The 21,238-nt window shown below is 39.0% G+C and overlaps 1 protein-coding gene across 1 annotated transcript in view; it reads left to right on the top strand.

Annotated features, from left to right (window-relative positions):
* The first annotated feature begins 5,264 nt into the window (after positions 1-5,264).
* LOC126184977 (tetratricopeptide repeat protein 39B-like) overlaps positions 5,265-21,238 on the top strand; it is a 100,069-nt gene continuing 84,095 nt past the window's right edge. Inside the window, exon 1 of the mRNA XM_049927677.1 lies at positions 5,265-5,404. Coding sequence (XP_049783634.1) covers positions 5,280-5,404 — 125 coding nt within the window. The 5' untranslated portion in view covers positions 5,265-5,279. The remainder of the gene's footprint in view (positions 5,405-21,238) is intronic.

Below are 21,238 nucleotides of genomic sequence, written 5' to 3'. Positions count from 1 at the left end.
GAATTGAAAAGATCATAAGTATTGAGACTGTTAGTTAATTAGGTCTGCAGCTGTATCTGAGAAAAATGGAAATGGCACTGGACACAACAATACACAAGATATATTCCATACTGCCTACATTTGAGAAATCAAATGCATCAAGGTAAGCATTTATTTTTATTTGAGCAAAATGATACGAAATAACAACAGTTATCGTGTTGTTGAAACAAGAAGCTGATTCTTGGGGCTAGCAGTCAGCTTGGGAGCTTTGTTAATTGTAATTGTACCTCCCAATCTAAGTAATAATTACCTAGTCTAGAGACTCAATCAAATTGCCAGTGCTGCAACTCAGTCTGCATGATTCCAAGTGTGGTGGTAAAATGAACTGTTTTTAACTACATACTATGAGTGTCTCAGTATATTGTAAACCAGGCACGCAACTTCAGTTATCTTAATGTTGATTCGCCATTGAAAAGTAAAGTTAATAATATTGTTATATACATGGATTCTGGAGTAAGAATAAAATTCTTTTTAGTGCTACAAATAGTTTAACTGCTTGCTACGTACCAGCAACAAGTAGGATGGAGGATATGTTGACTCCTTTGAGATATCAGCCAATGAAACATTAAATTAAAACTAAAAAGATGATGTGGCATCAATGTGTTGTGTGTATTTAGGTGTCTACTGTTTCCCTTGTAACTCAGAAATGTAATATGAGTGTGGTTTTAAAAGATAAGCATTTCTTTTCTCCAGCAGATTTCACTATAAACATGTTAGTGATATCAGAGGCATTGCTAGATAGATTATTGAGATCTGAAAGAGGGCATTGTAAAATATGCTCATTAATACAAAGCAGAGTCATGTCACATGTAATTGTGAAGTTCAGTCAATGGTGCATTCAAACTGTTATTCCATGAATTCAAACATCAAAATTATAGACAAAAAATAACTTGGCAATAAAATAATTTAGTAACAGAAGTTTTTCTTGCTTACTTCTGTTCATAGATTACAAAACTTGCATAAAGCAGAGATGAACTTTTGCAAACTACAGTCTCTTTCATAAGGAAACTAGGGTTTTAAAGCTTTTCTATGTTACCCCAAAAGTGTGCAATGTAACTATGAATGTAACACATCCAGTTTGTGGGAGAGTTTTTTTCCCTTACCTTGAGCAGAATGTCTAGAACAGTATGTCTAGGGCAGTTGATAAAACAGATGCTTTCATTCAGTTTCTCAAGTTAAATATGTCATCTGGTGGTAGTAGGCAAATACCCTAACAAACTCTAAAAGAAAGAAACAACATGGTATCAGATTGGGTGAATGTGGAAGTCATGACAAACCAACCCTGTCATTCATTCTCCAGAGACCAATCTAGTTGTGGGCAATGTGCAGTGTTCTGCTGGTGTGAAAGTATTCTGCCTTATTGCCAAATTAAATTCTCTGATCGATCTTATAATTGAGAAAACAGCAATAGCCTTAGCTGTAGCATATCAGCATAAACAAGTCTGATCAGATACTTCAACAGTCCATAAGTTTATCCTTCATATAGGGCATAGAAAACAATGAATTTTGAAGAGTCACTATTGCACACAGTATTCTGTTGTGGCTTTAATGACCTCAGATCTCTCATCTTCCATCTTTATGAAACACTGATTCTTCACTGAATTTGACGAAATTTCCTCTGTGCACCAACATTTTGTTTTTGTACTTGTGCAAGTCCGGGACTGTGGGCTTTGGAGCAACTCTAAATGATACCAACGTCACTAGCATTTCCTTGAAACTTAGTACCGATAAATCGTTGACACTGTTAATTGACAGTTATCTGTTTAAACAGATATATTATTAGTATATACAAAAGACACCTACATGTTCAATGTTCAGTTCAGACACTCTTGGTTACCCCCATACTCTTTGTTTTACGAAGACAGTGATTGCTTTGTGTTCAAATGTTCAAATGTGTGTGAAATCTTATGGGACTGAACTGCTAAGGTCATCAGTCCCCAAGTGATTGCTTTCAAAGTGACATCATCACTCAGGTGATCATGATCAAACTCAATAAGGAACACACAGTGAAATTTAAGTACACATGCATACTTTATGAACTGAAAAACGTGGAAACCTTTCATTTTCAGAATTCCTATCTTTTCCTTTGGCATTTTCTAATGTTCAAGTGATGAAACCATTTACGAGCATACACACAACTAAACTGGTGTCTTACACAATTTAAACCCCAATATTCCATCTGAATCTCCAAAATGAAAGTGGTGCATTGGACTCAAATTTGAGAGGAAGGCATTTCAAATCCCTGACTTGCCATCAGATTTAAGTTACACGTGGTTTCCCTAAATCACCTACAGCTAATGGTGGGATGTTTCCTTTAAAAAAGACATGATCAATTCATTTTTGTGTCTGATGTCCATCCTTTTGGCAGGAGGTCTTTGGGATGATGGCTGTTTACTATTGTGAGAAAATAAAGCACCTACAGCTGTGCATATGATTTTATTTTATTTTGTTGGAACCAGTTTCGGCACTTCAATGCGCAATCTTCAGGTTGTAATTGATGCAGAACGGGTTGATACAAACCATATATATATATCGCATTACTTGCCAGCATAAGTGGATGCAGATAATCTGAAAACTTACGTGTCAGCACTCCATCAATTCCTGTCGATGGTTAAAGTGCTGACACACAATTTTTCAGATTATCTGCATATCCAGTTATGCTGGCAACTGATGCAATACTTATAGGGATCGTATCAACCCATTCTGCATCAATTACAATCTGAAGATGGCGCATTGAAGCACCGAAACTGGTTCCAAGAAAGCAAAACAAAATAAAATAAAATAAAAACATGAGTAGGCTGTAGGTGTTTTGTTTTCTCGCAATTCATTCTCGATTCATCTCTAATGCAAGTCTGTACTCTGTCTCTAGTGATCCTGTAATCAGGGGTATGTTAAACTTTGATATCTCCTGCCTTCCATCCTTTTTGAAGTATATGGTATATTAAGTAAATGTAAGCCATATACATATTTAATAAAGATTAAAACAAGAAATAATGTATGCTGATAAAGACATGCCATGCATTATGTCAGGGTGGTTATAATTAAACTTTCATTACTTGAGAGGAACCCCATGAAAAATGAGTGATCATAGAAAAATGAAAATTTGTGGGAACATTTGTAAGGAAGTACAGAAGAGAAATAATGACTAAATCATTGAAATGAACATATTTTAGTTTCCACATGAGAGGGTAATACTTGTTAACTGCACACCATGCTTACATTCCAGATTACAAAAATTGCTCAGTGTAAGAACCATCTGCGTCCATGACAACCTGGACCTGCACCAGAGATACTATTTCACGATTGTTCATGGGACTTTTTGAATGATGAACCATGGAATTTTCAGCTGTGTGGCACAACTCATCCACTGCTTGAGGATCGCACATTGCATCCAGCATTCTCAGTCGTGCCAACATTAACTTCAACAATTTATGGTGCAATTGGCTGTCAGTCCCTCCAAGGAAAATTCCCAAATCACCTGTTAATTTGAACATATGAGTCATGTTCTTCAAACCCGGTGCAGAAAGAAATTCTCTCTGTATTCCTTTAATGTGTCAATCCTTGCAAAGAGCGATGGCAGTATTGCTGTTGTTTCGATAAAACAGCTTTACAAGTAAAGCCCTGCGCACGTTGCCCAGACTTATGTTGACTGACTGTGACTGTAATTCACACTGCTGCCCGTATTTCAAACCTATGTCGCCATACTGATACCAGCGCCTAATGGAAAAGGATGATATTAACACCACTAAAAATGCAAGTCCTGCAGTGCACAGTCTGATATCATTCCTATAACGTTTGGTACCCATACGACAATTCGTAGCCACTTTATTGCGATTTTGACTGCTAAAAGATATCTTATGTGCATCTCATTGATATAAATGAACATCAGATAGAGTTGTATGTTGGCTGAAATGGAAGCATCATCTTTCCAGAGAAAGAAAAAGGTATTTAGGCAGCATCTTGATGGTGGTCCTCTGGATGTGGAATGTGTAGGTCATATGGTGTTATGTAAGAGCTCTACAGGGATGCTGCTGTCGACTGGCGTTGTGCTGTGATCATGAGGTACTTGAAAAATCCATTGTCCATTCTGCACTATTATTGGACTATGAATGGAATGATGTAACAGGTAGCTCCTTGATCTTCCCATGTGGAAAGTAATTAAAATTTCTGGAATGTGTTGTTAAGGCCTATTAACTGTAACAATGAACTGTGGCTGCTCCTGAATAGCAAACATCCTTGCCAACTTCTAGACCATGAGGAGAATACATACGGAATTTGATAAAGCGTCAATGCTAATCAGCATATGGAGCTCTGGCATTGTCTAGTAAACAACTTGTTGACCCTTTCATACAGTGATTGAGGTCTTGATCAGAGGGCAGTGCTTCCTGGGTATTGCAGTGGCAGACCATCAGTTTATCATTAGTGTCTCTGTGTCCAAAAGCAAGACACTAAAAGAAGTTTTTTCATACTCAACATGCCCTAGCAGCCCTTTGTTACATCCTGGTGTAGTTGCACCTTCAGTGGATAAGCCACAATAGCTTGGATACTCTCGATACCTGCATTGGGGGTTCTAGCAGACTTTTATTATGCCTTATTTCTTTGTGATACCTATATTGGCTACAAGTTTTTTATGTTTTAAGTAATAGTTTAGAATGACAGACATTTCTGATGATCATATCATTTAAAACCAGTCATAAAATTAAAAGAAAATTTCAGTCAAAGACACTTTTATAAGTTTTAAACTATAGCTGTGATAGCTTTGTTCAACGAATTTGTACAAGCTGGTCTGAATTTTATTCTTAAAGCCTTTATTTTTTGACACAACAGAGTGGAGTCTCATTATCACAAACTGGTTCGTTATTTAGATATATTTTACACTCTTTGTAACTGGGCATACATTTTTGTGCTATTGCTTAAAATCTTACAGCAAGATTTGTTGACAGAGGACCAAGTGGCTTTTAAGTTTCTGGGCAATATTCGATTGAAAAAAGATTCCTTATTTTAGAGTTATAGCTGTATGACTAAATAACTGTTTATCTGGACTCATCTGTAAAATTAAAGCAGTCACAAAGAGATTGAGCAATAGTCAAATTTTGCATGAAAATTGCCTTCAGACTGTAGCTCTAGGTATTGCCACTGTTATTTTGACATATATCACAAAGTTATTGAATTTTCTAGCATACAATGATAAGCAATAAGTTATAGCATAGTACTGAAACGAAATTACAATTCAGCGCCTCATGTTTCATTTTTGTTCTAGGTCCAGTAGCATGGACTTGGAGTCTGCCCTAAATGAAGCTAGAGTAGCTGTAAATTATTTTTTCAATAACAAGTTTGATGAGGCACGAAGAACTCTGGAACCTTGGTATGTTGTGCAGTGTCTTTATCAAGGGATAACCACATGTTAAGAAACATGTGTAAATAAATAACAGAAAACAGTGCAATGTTATCATGCTTAACAATTGATTAAACAAATTCATAATATTTGTAAAGTTTTTTTTCAGTTTGCTGTCCTGAAATAATTGCTTTGGGCTAGACAATGTAGATATTATGACACATTATAGATGGCATTGGCAAAAACTGATATAAGAATGGCACATAATAGATAAAATGTTAACACTGGCAAAAAAAATAATTTTTAAATGTATATAATAATAGGCAGTGAGAGAACATCTACAAATTGGTCTTAGCAAATAATTACAGTGTTACCAAAGGTGATTTTATCTAATTCCAAAATGTTGTTCACACACATTTGAAGGACACATTAAAACTGACAGCACCCATGTGGGTCAAAAGATAGTAATATTTGCTCTCTCAATATAAACGCAACTTTTAATATCACTGTCAAAAAGTACAGGAGTAATTGATTGCTGTATTGAAAAAACACACACACACACACACACACACACACACACACACACACACACACACACATTGGTGACTGAAATCACAGCAGCCAGCCTTTAAATCCTGTTCAATGCTGACAGAAATAAAACACACTGTCATTTTGTCAGTTCACATTGGTGACATCCTGAAGAGGAAATGTACTTGATATATTATGCAAAAATTGTCCTGCTGGTATTCTTGACCTTTCTGGAGAAAATTAAAAATATTTCTGCAAATAATACATGCAATTCACTTACAGGTGAACAATGTATAGTTTTCTTTGTATGGGTGATCACAGCATAATTGTTCATTTGATTGCTAGGCCACAGGAAAAATCTCTATGTGGATAATTCTCAGAAAACTAGTGGTAGAAAATCTGCTGTGATCAGAGCATTGATGCCGTATCCCAGCCCATTTCTCTACAAAAAAAATGTAGAACTTACCAGTTAATAGCCAGCCGCTGTGGCTGAGCAGTTCTAGGCGCTTCAGTCCAGAACCACGCGGCTGCTACGGTCACAGGTTCGAATCCTGCCTTGGGCATAGATGTGTGTGATGTCCTTAGGTTAGTTAGGTTTAAGTACTTGTAAGTCTAGGGGACTGATGACCTCAGATGTTAAGTCCCATAGTGCTTAGAGCCATTTTGAACCAGTTAATATTGTTTTCCTGCTTCAACCCGCCAGATGTCAACCTTCACTAATTGTTTCCCCATCCACTCTGTCATCAACCTCTCTCTTACTACACCTCCACTTCCTTCTCCTCTTATGTATTACTAACTTTACCTACCTTCTCAGACAGTTTCTCTAGCCACCCTTCTGTCTCTACTGTTAAACCATGTTTTTTTTTGCCTCCCTCATTCCTTTCGTGTCTCTTTTGATGGTTTCTCCTGCTCATTGTTTATTATACTTGTCATGCAACTTCACATTCTCATTATTGTTGTATCACTTTTAATTCATAACTTTGTTACTTCTTTCAAGTACTAGACTGCACAAATTTACTCAGCTCACTGCCTGCTCAGTATTATCTGTCAGTATTATAATCTTTTGTCATTTTTCTTTACTTCCTTTTTTCTATTTGACTATCTTTTTTATTTGACTATCTTTTTTATTTGACTATCTTTTTTATTTGACTATCTTTTTTATTTGACCTGCTGCTGCTGCTGCCACCACTGCAATGGAGTCCCCTCTCTTCTGTAGGAACATACTTTTGTACAAGATCTTAAGACTAATTTTTAATCTTATCATGTTAACTAAATGCAGACATGGCTTACTGGGGACACAGTGACCATTGTGAATAATATTCAGATAAAATAGTCACAATCAGTTTGATTTTATAACTGGTTTTGCCCATCAGACACAATCATCATTAGATTATCATTTCAGTAGTGGCAACGAGTTACAGGAGGGGGTTGAAAATACTAAGTTCCACAGTCAGGCACAAAGTGACACATGTTGGATCCAATGTACCCCAGTTTGTGTGCATTGGATCATACACATGCCACTTTGTGTTTCATTGTGGTGACCAATGGTACTTTAAACCCTTTAAAGCAGGCTGTTCCAGTGTGATACCATCAAGGAAGGGCACCCATCTGACACCACTCAGCACTGCCACAGGCAGGTAGAGGTAGCGTAGGCTACCTGCCAGACTGTCATGTTGCACAAATTCTGTGCACATGCAGGCCTCTCGGCCATGCCTGCCCATGTGCACTTGGCGAGTGGAGTACAATCACGTAGGTTACAGCCATTGCTGCAAGATGTGAGTGTATCAGCTGTTTGTCCACCCCCTTGTCTTCCCTCTGCCCACCTTTGTCTGTGGGCCCACAGGCAGGTACTCTAGATGGAACAGCCTGCCCTATACTGTTGCCACTAGAGCAACAGTAATCTGATGATGATTGTATATAACGGGTAAAACTGATTTTATAATCAAACTGTGTGTAACTCGTGCCTTTTTAATCCTAAAATTATTGTTTCATTGTATTCACATTAATTTTCTGTTCTTTCTGCTTAGCATCCAGATATTGTTAACAGGGCTGTAATAGAAATTACAAGTCCTTTCCCCATGTCTGTGAGCGGCATTTCCTGTTTCTATCCATATGAGAATGTGATTATGGCTCACATACTTGCTTGTATCTTTGTGTGTAATGTCATAGGCCATGACTTAGTCTTCCATTCTTTGCACCTCTTCTTCTTCTTCTTTTTTAGTATATACAGGGTGAGTTGAGAGTATATACTATGGGGGATGATAGTACTGGTGATTCCGAACAAAAAACTTCATATCAACATATGCCCTGTTCTGAATGATTTTCCGAGACATAACATTTTTAATGTACGGTCTTAGACATAAAAACTGACTGCACGCCGGCACAGAGACTAAGTCCGAATTGTTCTCTTAAGGTGGCCAATAAAACCGAAATAAAACCGACTGCCACTGCCAATGCTAAGTCCGCCCATCTGCATAATCTGGCAACACGGTAAGTGTGGAGGTGTCAGGAGGAAGTGTTCGCTACTTCCGAGATGTTGCCGTGTTGTTTGAGCCCGTGGTGTAGGGGTAATGCTCGTGCATTCTAAACTTAAGAGTCGCGTGTTCGCATCCGAGTGTACTTTTTTTTTTCTTAACCACATTTCGGCCCTCGTCTAAAGTCCGATAGAACGTCTAACATAATTCACGCTTTACATTCTACGCACCAGAAATAATAAAAACTTCCAGAAAGAATTCCGCAGGACAGCTCGTGGCTGCGTCATGATCAGAACAGCTTACACTCGAGCATTTCCTCGTGGTGCACCGGCTACCGGGCACTGGCCAGACGCCACCCACCGCCTGAAATCTGGTGCTGCCCAGGTGAATGCAGCGCGATGCTGTCAGTGTGTGTATCAGCTGTCATTTTCGAATTTGAACTTCTAATTATCATCTCACAGTTAAAGATTGGAGATCACATACTTTAAAATCGTGAATTATGGTTAAGCGTGTTAAAATTGGCTCGCAAGTGAAGAAAAGTGTAACATCTGCAACACAATATTTACTTTTGGTATAATAGAGGGGTAAATGCAGAGGTGACAGATCGCAAAATATGAACTGTGTATAGCGCGAGTGCTTTTGGGAAAAATATGCCAAGAAAAGATATTCTTGTTTTAACAAAGATAGTTGTGTCATGAATGATTTTCCGCATTAAGGAAGTCTCGAGTACTGATATAAGTGATGGATTACGATTTAACTATCATGTGACATTTGCATTCAACACACAACTTTCAGAAGTCAGGTGTAGGAGTACCACACACTCTAATTCGAAACAACAAAAATCAACAGAGTGATTATTATTGCTCATTGAGCATTCCTATGCAATACTGTTGCTGGTGCCGAGTTATGATTCCTTTATTGTTAATTTCCTAACAAGAAATGAAAGGCTGAGTCCTACAAAAAGACGTAAACTGGAGCAAAGAGTAGTGTGAACATAATATTTTCCATCTGATAGCTGCAATATTTTTCATTAAGAATTCTTCACCAGGAATGTGTCCATCACATCTGAAAATTTAATTCCAACAACTTAGACACTGTTTGGTTGCAGCGCAAGAAAATTAACTGACAAAACTGCATCACTTGTGCTACTGCATGATAACGCACTCCATTGATTTGAGAAACAAAACTATCCAGAAGATTGATAGGGAAATCATCTCTCAGGCATTTGTTCCTCTGATCGCATACTCATAAAATTTTACCTTTCCTGCTCCTGATCGATCAACCACCAAGGCAACTCATTTCTACACAAAAATGCTCTTCAAACTACACTGGTTTAATGAGATCGTTTGACCCTGTAGGTTTCTACAGGCGTAGAATTTGTAAACTAAAAATGGTTCTGAGCACTATGGGACTCAACATTTGAAGTTATCAGTCCCCTAGAACTTATAACTACTTAAACCTAACCAACCTAAGGACATCACAAACATCCATGCCAGAGGCAGGATTCGAACCTGCGACCATAGCGGTCGCGCAGTTCCAGACAGAAGTGCCTAGAACAGCTCGGCCACACCGGCCGGCATTTGTAAACTACTTTTAGCGTTGTCAGATTGTTTTAGATATTGTGAAAGAATTTACTGTTGCTGATTAATTTCTTTGTAATAATTACTATTGTATTCAATAAACTAATGGAAGATGCAATTAAAATATTCACTGTACTGATACAAATTAAATTCAATTTACTATAGAAACATTACAACGGCAATCTAGCATAATAAAGCACTAAGTGTCTGTAAGATGATTGTGCCTAGTTTAACACGAATTAGTAGGATATTACCGACTTCTGACTTCGAGAAGGTCTGTATTTACTCAAGTATTATGAAAATGTGGCAGTTCATAGATAAAATTATGTATTCACAACAATGAAAAATGTGTCAGCAGAAAACAAAAGTGGCATTATGAATTTCGCAGTACCATTAGGTTTTTGTTCTGACATTATGGGGTACTGAAAGCAGCAAGACAAATTTTGCTAGAGCTTTGTCTTACTATTCCCTTATTGAGTTTTTATCTGCCTGCTTGTAGCTGCAGATAAATCGCCACATAAGAGACATGTTGTATTTCCCGTGTCGGATGACTTTCGTGGATTCAAAAGCATTAACTGATATCCTTATATCACACCTCGAGAGAAAATCCTCACATTATGCAATTGAAATAACACGATAATATCAAGCGAATTTAGTTGGATAGTTCTGTGCCATCAAGGAAGTAACTCGTTGGTCACAGAGTTGCCAAACATATTCTGCGTTGTTGCCAAGTTTCAGTTACACTACCAGGAAGGATACTAGCTGGTAGCTGATGTGTTCTGTGAGTGACCTCATAAGTGACTATAACTTCGTCTCAAAGCTGTGGGTGGCAAGGGCTGGAATATCCTAATTATATGTCAATGAGTCTTATTCAGATTTCTGTAACTAGGTTGAAGGGCTAGAGTGTAATTACTTGCAATACATCGATGCACTGAGTGCAAGCGAAATGTCATAAATTAATGCCTGTGACTATTATTTGTGTTTTACTGTCTTAATCGGACTGAAACCTTGAAAGTGTATTCACCAGACGCGATTCAAAATTTTGGAGCTTCTCCAGTGGTGGGTGATTTGGCAACTTATCTTTGCTATACAATATTGCTACTGAGATCACTGTTATTGTCACATCTGCAAGAAGACAGGCATGACCTGGCTTGTTGTTGTCAGCTTTTCTGATGGCTGTTCTGCTGTTGCTCGAAACGTAAAGACTTAAGATGAATTCAAATATTCCAATGGCAAAAATCTGATGTTTCTATTGTTCCCGGTCCAACATTCAAAAAGTAGCTCCAATAAATGGCATAAAAGGTCATATGAACCAACAATTAATAACACAGTCATAACTAGTAGAAACTGATAACCTCCGTATCTCGTCTGATAGTTGTGAAAAACTAAATTTTTTATCTGCACAGCACCACAGTATGAAGAACTCAAGGGTTTCGTAGGATTCCTATACTTAATTTCATTGTGTTCATTTTCAGTGACAGTAGGGGAGCAGCAAAGCCAGCTGACTTGAAATATAATTTTCCAGCGGATTTGAATCTTTGGCTACAGTTGCAGTAGCACATCCAGTGAGCTGTCAAGAATGTGACCATTCAGTCATTCCTGTAATATAGGCTAGGGCACAAAGAAGCAGGTTTCCCACAAAGTAAACGATGAGATACACTGTAATTAATGCCTAAAGCAACCATCTCAAAAACGTAAATTTTTAAAATTGCTGTGACTAATTAAGCATGAATTGCTCAGAAAATTACAACTATGAAATGAGTAGGTTAATTCAGCTCAGTCCGTCACTATTACTGAGCTGCCAAACATTTTCCGAGTAGGACTTAAGATAGAATCTTTGTGTGTGTGTGTGTGTGTGTGTGTGTGTGTGTGTGTGTGTGTGTGTGTGTGAGTGAGAGAGAGAGAGAGAGAGAGAGAGAGACAGAGAGAACGTGCGGGCGGTGTCTGGTCTTTTGGACATGTCAGAAAGAACAGATGCTAAGATTCGAAACAGAGAGCCTTGTTAATCAATTAAATATCAAAGGACGGATGTCCTGTCTGTCATAGGGCGTTAAAACACAGCTATGGCGGCAGATGAAAACTTGTGCCTAACCAGGCTGTATATGCATATACAGGGTGTTTCAGGAGGAACAGTAGATATTTTTGCAGGTGGTAGTATAGACGAATTACATAAAAAAAATTGCGTATAAATGTGTGTGCTTTTTATTGAGTACAGAGATACAGCTGTCAGTACGTAACCCTAACAAACTCAAAGCTAAGGAAAATGAGGACGTTCAAAGATGATTTTCAAAAATTTCCCCACCAACTTCAATGCACTTTTGACTTCTCTTGATAACACCAAGTGTAGTTCTTCTGAGGCTGTCTTTGTATTCCTTTATGAGTGCTGCACTATTCATAATACGAACGATCAAATCGGCATTGTGTTTACTTTTTCTTTGTAGACTTCGCCTTTCAACCATCTCCACAGGCAAAAATCCAAAGGGGTAACGTCCAGAGACCTTGGTAGCCAAGAAAAGTGCCCATATCTACTGATTCATCATCCGGGAAATGTTATGTTTGGAAGATGTGTCACCTGACGGCTAGAATATGCAGGAGCCCCATCATGCTGGAGGAGCATACACATTCTTGTAGACAAAGGAACCTCATCCAATAATGCTGGAAGCTCATTTTCAGGGAAGTGTAGACAACGGGGTCTGGTAAGGACCAACAAACGAAACGAAAATGGATTGAACCCAGCTGTATGTACTCAATAAAAATTGGACTCATGTTATATGGAATTTTTTCTGCAGTTTGTCTATACTACCACCTCCTACATCATTTACTATTCCTCCTGAAACATCGTGTGTAATTATTCAGGTCTTGACGGGCCATCGAAACTTTTTAGTGCTAGATGCACGTCACGTCCAAACCCTCGTGAGAGTACAGTGTGGCTGCGAGCGAGTGGAATAATGGACAGAGGGGTACAGTGTATGTGGTATGCGGCAAACATGAGAATTTGCGTCTGACGAGGAGCGTGTGTAGATAGGTCCTGCAGGCAGGTTGGCCATTGTGTCCTGGTAGCCCAATACTCAACACGTCTGCCTAGTAAGCAGAAGGTCCAGGTTCGAACCCTGGTCAGGCACAAATTTTAATGTGCTGCCGTTGCTGTGTTTCAACACCCTGTGACAGTGTGGACATCTGTCCTTTGTTATTTAAGATACAATTGTTTTTTGAGGCAATACAGATGCTTTGCGAACATTTGTCTTGCCATCAACGTAACGGGGCTTCAACGGCGTCCATTCCTTAGTCATTCTCTTGTGATGGCGCTATCCCCTGTCATATGCATGCATATCAGATTGTAGAGCATATTTAGTCAAATAATGAATGGTCAGTGTCAGTATACAAGTATTTTCGAACAGTAGAATCAGAATTGCAGCGAGCTGATCACTTAACCAAGTGCAACGTAGAGTACCTGTGTAGTGAGTCATTTCAGCTGCGTAGCTGACGATAATATTTGTCAAGCAGTTCACTGCAGAATTAATTTAATACCCGCATGATGATCTCTGTAGTCATACTGTATCATTAGCAGCTCGTGAATGGAATACTATGTTCATTAATTCAGATTAGTGAAGCTGATGCCAAATAAAGAGAAGCGACGACGTCACCACACTATCTTTACTTAGGTAGTCAGCGCTAGATTATGTGCGCCACCATTACCGTTACTGTAAGCAGTTTGACTGCGTAACACCACAACATCCACTGACAACCTGTACCATTATCATCATACACGCGGTGAATACAAGCTGCTGATGTTTGTCAAGAATAGTGGAAAGCGCCTCATGAATGTCAAGTTCCGTTTGCATTATGCCTAGGGCAGAGAGAATCCTAAATAACAGTAAGAGGTTACCCAATGAAGGGAAGAGGCCATGTACTGTCTAGAGTTCTTTCAGTTTAATATTAATGTAGTTCCCGATGATTTCACACTAACGGGTTCTTTTGGCTATCGGAATACTCACATGGGAATTATCAAAGTGTAATTATCAAAGTGTAATTGCTAGAACACTCAGCTACTTTAACAACACCTCATTTTGGATTGAATATGACTTGGAAAGTGACGTTAATTTGATGTTTCCGTCCGTCTCCCTGATGACTTATCGAATGACGTCTGAAGTGCACTCACAGTTGTGTTGCCTGCTGCATCAATTCTTTAAAGTGTCAGGGCAGCTGGCAGCCATTGCTGAATACAGACATGTGCAAATATCTTCACTGCTGTAGGGAAACTCGTCTTTGTTCCATTTTTTCCATACCGTAATTAGCACAATAACATAAGGCTCATTCTGCTGAAGAACTTGATGCCCGCAAGCCCTTAAATAAGAATCTGCAAGTGGTAATAATGCATGAAAGGAAACGGACTGTTGGACAAAAGAATGGAGAGCTCCCTGGTTTTTGTGTTTCGGATAGGTCCTATGATAAGAATCAAAATGGTTCAAATGGCTCTGAGCACTATGGGACTCAACTGCTGTGGTCATAAGTCCCCTAGAACTTAGAACTACTTAAACCTAACTAATCTAAGGACAGCACACAACACCCAGCCATCATGAGGCAGAGAAAATCCCTGACCCCGCCGGGAATCGAACCCGGGAACCCGGGCGTGGGAAGCGAGAACGCTACCACACGACCACGAGATGCGGGCTGATAAGAATCTGGTGTCATATTATGCTTCATAACTCTAAACTGTTTATTTTTTCACTTCATACTAAAACACAAGCTATGATATGAGAAGAGGAAATGACATATATGCTTCTCAGAAACTTTAGTTTTTTTTTGTGCTTATTTTCTCACTTCATACTAAAACAAGGGCGTTGATATGAGAGGAGGAAATGAAGTACACGCTTCCAAGATGTATTATTTCCTTGTGTGCTAGTAATACGAGCATGGAAGCTTTGCAGTTAATTTTTGTGTGTTGGATAAATTTTGATATCACTTCGCATTACTTTGTGAGAAGGTTCCTGTTTTCTTGGGATTCAAATGGAATGGACATTTCATCACTGGTTAATATTCTGATACCCGTTCCAATTCCTCCGTGGCACCTATGAGTTGAGTCTCACGTTGTTTACTCAAAAATGGTACAAATGGCTCTAAGCACTATGGAACTTAACATCTGAGGTCATCAGTCCCCTAGAACTTAGAACTACTTGAACCTAACTAACCTAAGGACTTCAGACACACATCCATGCCCGAGGCAGGATTCGAACCTGCAACTGTAGCGGTCGCGTGGTTGCAGACTGAAGCACTTAGAACTGGTCGGCCACCATGGCCGGCATTGGTTACTACAAGAACATGCAGGCAGTAATGTCCGCTCACTGCAGTCTGAGCCAAGGTGATTTTTTCCTGTTTATGGCAAAGCATCTGCTGTAGTGTCCACACTCAGCCAACATAAATTAACCGCGGCAGCAATAGTCACCGCTAATTGCTGCACTTGTCGCAAGCCACGACAACAAGAACGTATTGTCTCTGCTAATGATATTAAGGAGTTAATACATCTTACTTACTTAACACAATATGCAGGACGTGGGGTGGGTAAATATTCAGTTTGTAGTAACTAGCCATTGCATTAAAATACTTTACATTATATTTGATGCAATATTTATTGTTGCTTGTCTCTCTAATGTTAATAGTATTGATTCAGATTGAGCATGAACATGAAAATGGCAACTGGACTTCTGGATTCTGGGGAGCCCAGGCTACCACAGCGGAGAATATAGGAGATCTCTGGTAAACTTCCCTACAGGCAGAAAACATTAATTAGAACACTAAATATTAGTACATTAATCCAAACAGGAAAACTACATAATCTCACATCAGAAATCGACCGACAAAAAATTCTCATCCTTGCTCTTCAAGAAACATGACTGACAATGAATCCTTGCATTGTGAAAACTATCGAATCATAAAGAGCAAAACACAACAAAAGGAAGTGAAAGGCACACCAATCTTCAGCATGACATGTCTTGTATACAGATCCATCATCAGCTCTGTCAAAGAAATCACACCCATCAACAATCGACTTATGGCTATGAGCATTCAGAACGCCAATAAAAAATATACACTCATCAATGCACATTCCCCTCACCAACATCGAAAATAAGAAAAACCCCGAAAATGTCAAAAAATTCTGTAACACACTCGAAAGAACCATGAATAAAATTCACCAAGATGACGTGAAAAACCTAATGGGAGACTTCACCGCTCAATTTGAGACAGTGTAGGAAAATCATTGCTAAAAATTCAGCACACCAAAACACTAACACCAATGGCATACGTCTGATAGATATTTGCCAACAATTCAACCTCAAAACAGTGTCTACCCACTTAAAAAAACAGAAAACATGGCGATCCCCGATTCAGCATCTTGGTGAATACTAGATCCATCACGTTGCCATCTTCTACGCCCACTACAGAGTCATCCACGATACTGAAGTCCGACGAGGCGCGAACATTGACTCAGACCACTACCTCACATGAGTTCAAGTGAAATTCTCTCTGAAAAGAGTTCGCCTAAAAATCTCAGCCCCCAAAAAATCGACACATCCAAAATTGAAGAAACCAATATCACAAAAGAATGGGAAAAAGGACCGACGAACAACTGGACTGACTTCTACAGTAAAATTACCAGAAAAGCCAAAGAATTAATCCCACTTAAAAAAAGGCAAAACACTCATGGTGGGACATAAACTATGATCAAGCTATCATCAATCGCTGACTCGCCTTCCAAAAATACAACAGCAACAAATCAGCACGAACCATATAACACTTCCTCGACATCCGCAAAAAGACAAACAGAACCATCAGAAAAACCAAACACAACTACACCTCCAAAAAGCGGAAATCAATTGAGGGCAACTTTGGAAACTACAGCAGCAGAAATTTCTATCCAACTTTCGCAAGCAAAATTGAAGGTTCCTCACCACAAAATTTGACCTTCAAGAAAAAAATGGAAAACTCACACTCACCAACCAAGAAAACTGTGAAGAACTGGCATACTAGTTTTCTGATCTCCTTAAATGCCCTGAACACCTGAACAATTCCCACACACATCCCAAAAATACAAAAAACTGTATGCCTATCCACCGACACAAGAAGAAATCCAGCTCCACATCAAAAAACGCAAGAACGGAAAGTCGACAGGAGAAGGAGAAGGAGAAGGAATACTGAAAAAACATGGACTACAAACACTACAGGAAATCACACAGGCCATTCAGGATATCTGGTGAAGTAAAAACCAGCCAGACAACCACTCCACAAAAAAACGAACAAATCTGATGTGAATAACGACCGAGGAATTTCCCTTCTTTCAGTCCCCCATAAAATCATCTCCACGCGTCTCTTACAACGTGAACAAGAACAAGTCAAACCCTACTAGGTGAATACCAAGCAGAATTGAGACCACACAGATTTGGCACCGAACAAATTATCTACCTGAAATCCACATTGAAAATACTGCGGTGCTGTGCAGATAAAAAATATAGTTTTTTCACAACTATCAGACGAGATACGGAGGTTATCAGTTTCTACTAATTATGAGTGTGTTATTAATTGTTGGTTCATATGAGCTTTTATGCCATTTATTGGAGCTACTTTTTGAATGTTGGACCGGGAACAATAGAAACATCAGATTTTTGCCATATGGAATATTAGAATATTAGAATTCACGTCTTTACGTTTCGAGCAACAGCAGAACAGCCATCAGAAAAGCTGACAACAACAAGCCAGGTCATGCCTGTCTTTTTGCAGATGTGACAATAACAGTGATCTCAGTAGCAATATTGTATAGCAAAGATAAGTTGCCAAATCACCCACCACTGGAGAAGCTCCAAAATTTTGAATCGCGTCTGGTGAATACACTTTCAAGGTTTCAGTCCGATTAAGACAGTAAAACACAAATAATAGTTGCAGGCATTAATTTATGACATTTCGCTTGCACTCAGTGCATCGATGTATTGCAAGTAATTACACTCTAGCCCTTCAACCTAGTTACAGAAATCCGAATAAGATTCATTGACATATAATTAGGATATTCCAGCCCTTGCCACCCATAGCTTTGAGACGAAGTTATAGTCACTTACGAGGTCACTCACAGAACACATCAGCTACCAGCTAGTATCCTTCCTGGTAGTGTAACTGAAACTTGGCAACAACGCAGAATATGTTTGGCAACTCTGTGACCAACGAGTTACTTCCTTGATGGCACAGAACTATCCAACTAAATTCGCTTGATATTATCGTGTTATTTCAATTGCATAATGTGAGGATTTTCTCTCGAGGTGTGATATAAGGATATCAGTTAATGCTTTTGAATCCACGAAAGTCGTCCGACACGGTAAATACAACTTGTCTCTTATGTGCCGATTTATCTGCCATACCGGCCACTGTGTCAGTAAGTAAGCCCCACATCCTGCACCTCTTCGCTAACCCAGAGGTAATGTGGCAGCCTACCAGCTACAAGCTGCTTCCATTCGCAATTCGAGACTCACTGAACATCAGGTTTTTAATTCTTTTGTAGCACAGCTACAAGCAGGCAGATAAAAACTCAATAAGGGAATAGGAAGACAACGCTCGAGCAAAATTAGTCTTGCTGCTTTCAGTACCCCATAATGTCAGAACGAAAACACAATGGTACTGCAAAATTCTTAATGCCACTTTTGTTTTCTGCTGACATATTTTTCATTGTTGTGAATACATAATTTTATCTATGAACTGCCACATTTTCATAATACTTGAGTGTGATACAGGACATGAAGTAAATACAGACCTTCTCGAACTCTGAAGTCGGTAATATCCTACTAATTCGTGTTAAAATAGGCACAATCGTCTTACAGACACTTAATGCTTTATTCAGATAGACTGCCGTCATAATGTTTCTATAGTAAATTGAATTTAATTTGTATTAGTACAATGAATATCTTAATTGCACTTTCCATTAGTTTATTGAATACAATAGTAATTATTAGAAAGAAATTAATCAGCAACAGTATATTCTTTCACAATATCTAAAACAATCTGACAATGCTAAAGTAGTTTACAAATTCCACACCTACAGGGTCAAACGATCTCATTAAACCAGTGTAGTTTAAAGAGCATTTTCGTCTAGAAATGAGTTGCCTTGGTGGTTGATCGATCAGGAGCAGGAAAGGTAAAATTTTATGAGTGTGTGATCAGAGGAACAAATGCCCGAGAGATGACTTCCCTATCAATCTTCTGGATGCTTTTGTTTCTCAAATCAACAGATTGCGTTATCATGCAATAGCACACGTGATGTAGTTTTGTCGGTCGATTTTCTTGCACTGCACCCAAAAGGTGTCTCAATTGTTGGCATCAAATTCCAGCTGTGATGGACACATCCTTGGGGAAGGATTCTTAGTGCAAAACACACTTTTGGAGCTATCAGTTGGAAAATATTATGCTCACACTACTCTTTGCTGGAGTTTAGTCTGTTGATAGCACCCAGACCATCATTTCTTCTTAGGAAAAAATGGTTATAATGGCTCTGAGCACTATGGGATTTAACATCTGAGGTCATCAGTCCCCTAGAACTTAAAACTACTTAAACCTAACTAACCTAAGGACATCACACACATCCATGCGCGAGGCAGGATTCGAACCTGCGACCGTAGGTCTTCTTAGGAAATTAACGATAAAGGCATCGTAACTCGTCACCAGTGACAGTATTGCATAGAAATGCTCATTGAGCAAAACTGCAGTGATAATCACTGTATTCATTTTTGTTGTTTCGGATTAGAGCGTGCAATACTCCTACACCTGACTTCTGAAAGTTGCGTGTTGAATGCAAATGTCACATGATAGTTAAATGGTAATCCATCACTTATATCAGTAGTTGAGACTTCCTTAATGTGGAAAATTATTCATGCCAGAACGATCTTTGTTAAAACAAGAATATCTTTTCTTGGCGTATTTGACCCCAAAAGCGCTTGCGCTACACACAGTTCAAATCTTTCGAGCTGCCTCCTCTGCATTTACCCTTCTATTATACCAAAAGTAAATATTGTGTTGCAGATGTTACACCTTTCTTTTACAACGCTTAACCATAGTTCATGGTTTTAAAGTATGTGATCTCCTATCTTTAACTGCATGATGATAATTAGAACATCAAATTCGAAAATGACAGCTGATACACACACTGACAGCATTGCGCCGCGTTCACCTGGGTGGCACCCGATTTCAGGCGTCGGGTGGCAGCTGGCCGGTGACCGGTAGCTGGTGCACCGCGAGGAAACGCTTGAGCGTAAGCTGTTCTAATCATGACACAGCCATGAGCTGTCATGCGGAATTGTTTCTGGAAGTATTTGTTGTTACTGGTGCGTAGAATGTGAAGTGAATTATGTTAGATGTTCTATCAGACTTAAGACGAGGGCCAAAATGTTGTTTAAAAAAACAAATACACTCGGGTGCGAACACGTGAGTCTTAAGTTTAGAATGTACGAGCATTACCCCTAGACCACGGGCTCAAACAACACGGCAACATCTCAGAAGTAGCCAACACTTCCTCCTGACACCTCCACATCTTACCGTGTTGCCAGATTGTGGAGATGGGCGGACTTAGCATTGTCAGTGGTGGTCGGTTTTATTGGCCACCTTTAGAGAACGATTCGGACTTAGTCCCTATGCCGGCCGGCGGTCAGTTTTTATGTCTAAGACAGTACATCATTACTAATTTTCTGCGTTATTCATTACATTGTCATAGTTTTCAAGGTTTTGAGATGAACAATCTGATATAGGACACTTGTGGTCTGTCAAGTCGGAATCTATCTCAAATTGACCTGCAAACACTACCTGAGCTACAGTGCGTGCACATCGTGCAAGATTTTCAGTATTCTCCCACTATCTTCATGCAAGTTGCTTATTGGAAAATTTATGTAGTTCAGTTTTGTACTGTGACACATTTTCACTGTGGGCTGCCATTTTTGAGTATTCAAGAAAGACATACAAAACTGACATTAAAGGTGTTCCATCTCGAAACCATTCAGAATAGTTCGTAAGTCAATTTTTTGCTCAGAATCACAAATAATATCACCCCTCAAAGCATGCGCCTTTCCTCCTGGCTCACCCTGTATGTGTGTCTATATACAGGGTGTCCTACATAACTCTGCCACCTCACATATATTTGCAAAACAAAACAAAACAAAACAAAACAAAATGTGAAAAAAGCAATTGACCATGCATGCACCTATGTCAGAGGCTTGCTCAGTGGGCAGGAATGCACACTCTATAAATGTAAACAAAAA

Source organism: Schistocerca cancellata, chromosome 4 (assembly GCF_023864275.1).
Source record: "Schistocerca cancellata isolate TAMUIC-IGC-003103 chromosome 4, iqSchCanc2.1, whole genome shotgun sequence".
Taxonomy (NCBI): domain Eukaryota; kingdom Metazoa; phylum Arthropoda; class Insecta; order Orthoptera; family Acrididae; genus Schistocerca; species Schistocerca cancellata.
Note: the sequence above shows the minus strand (reverse complement) of the source record. Positions and strands in the feature narration are given on the sequence as shown.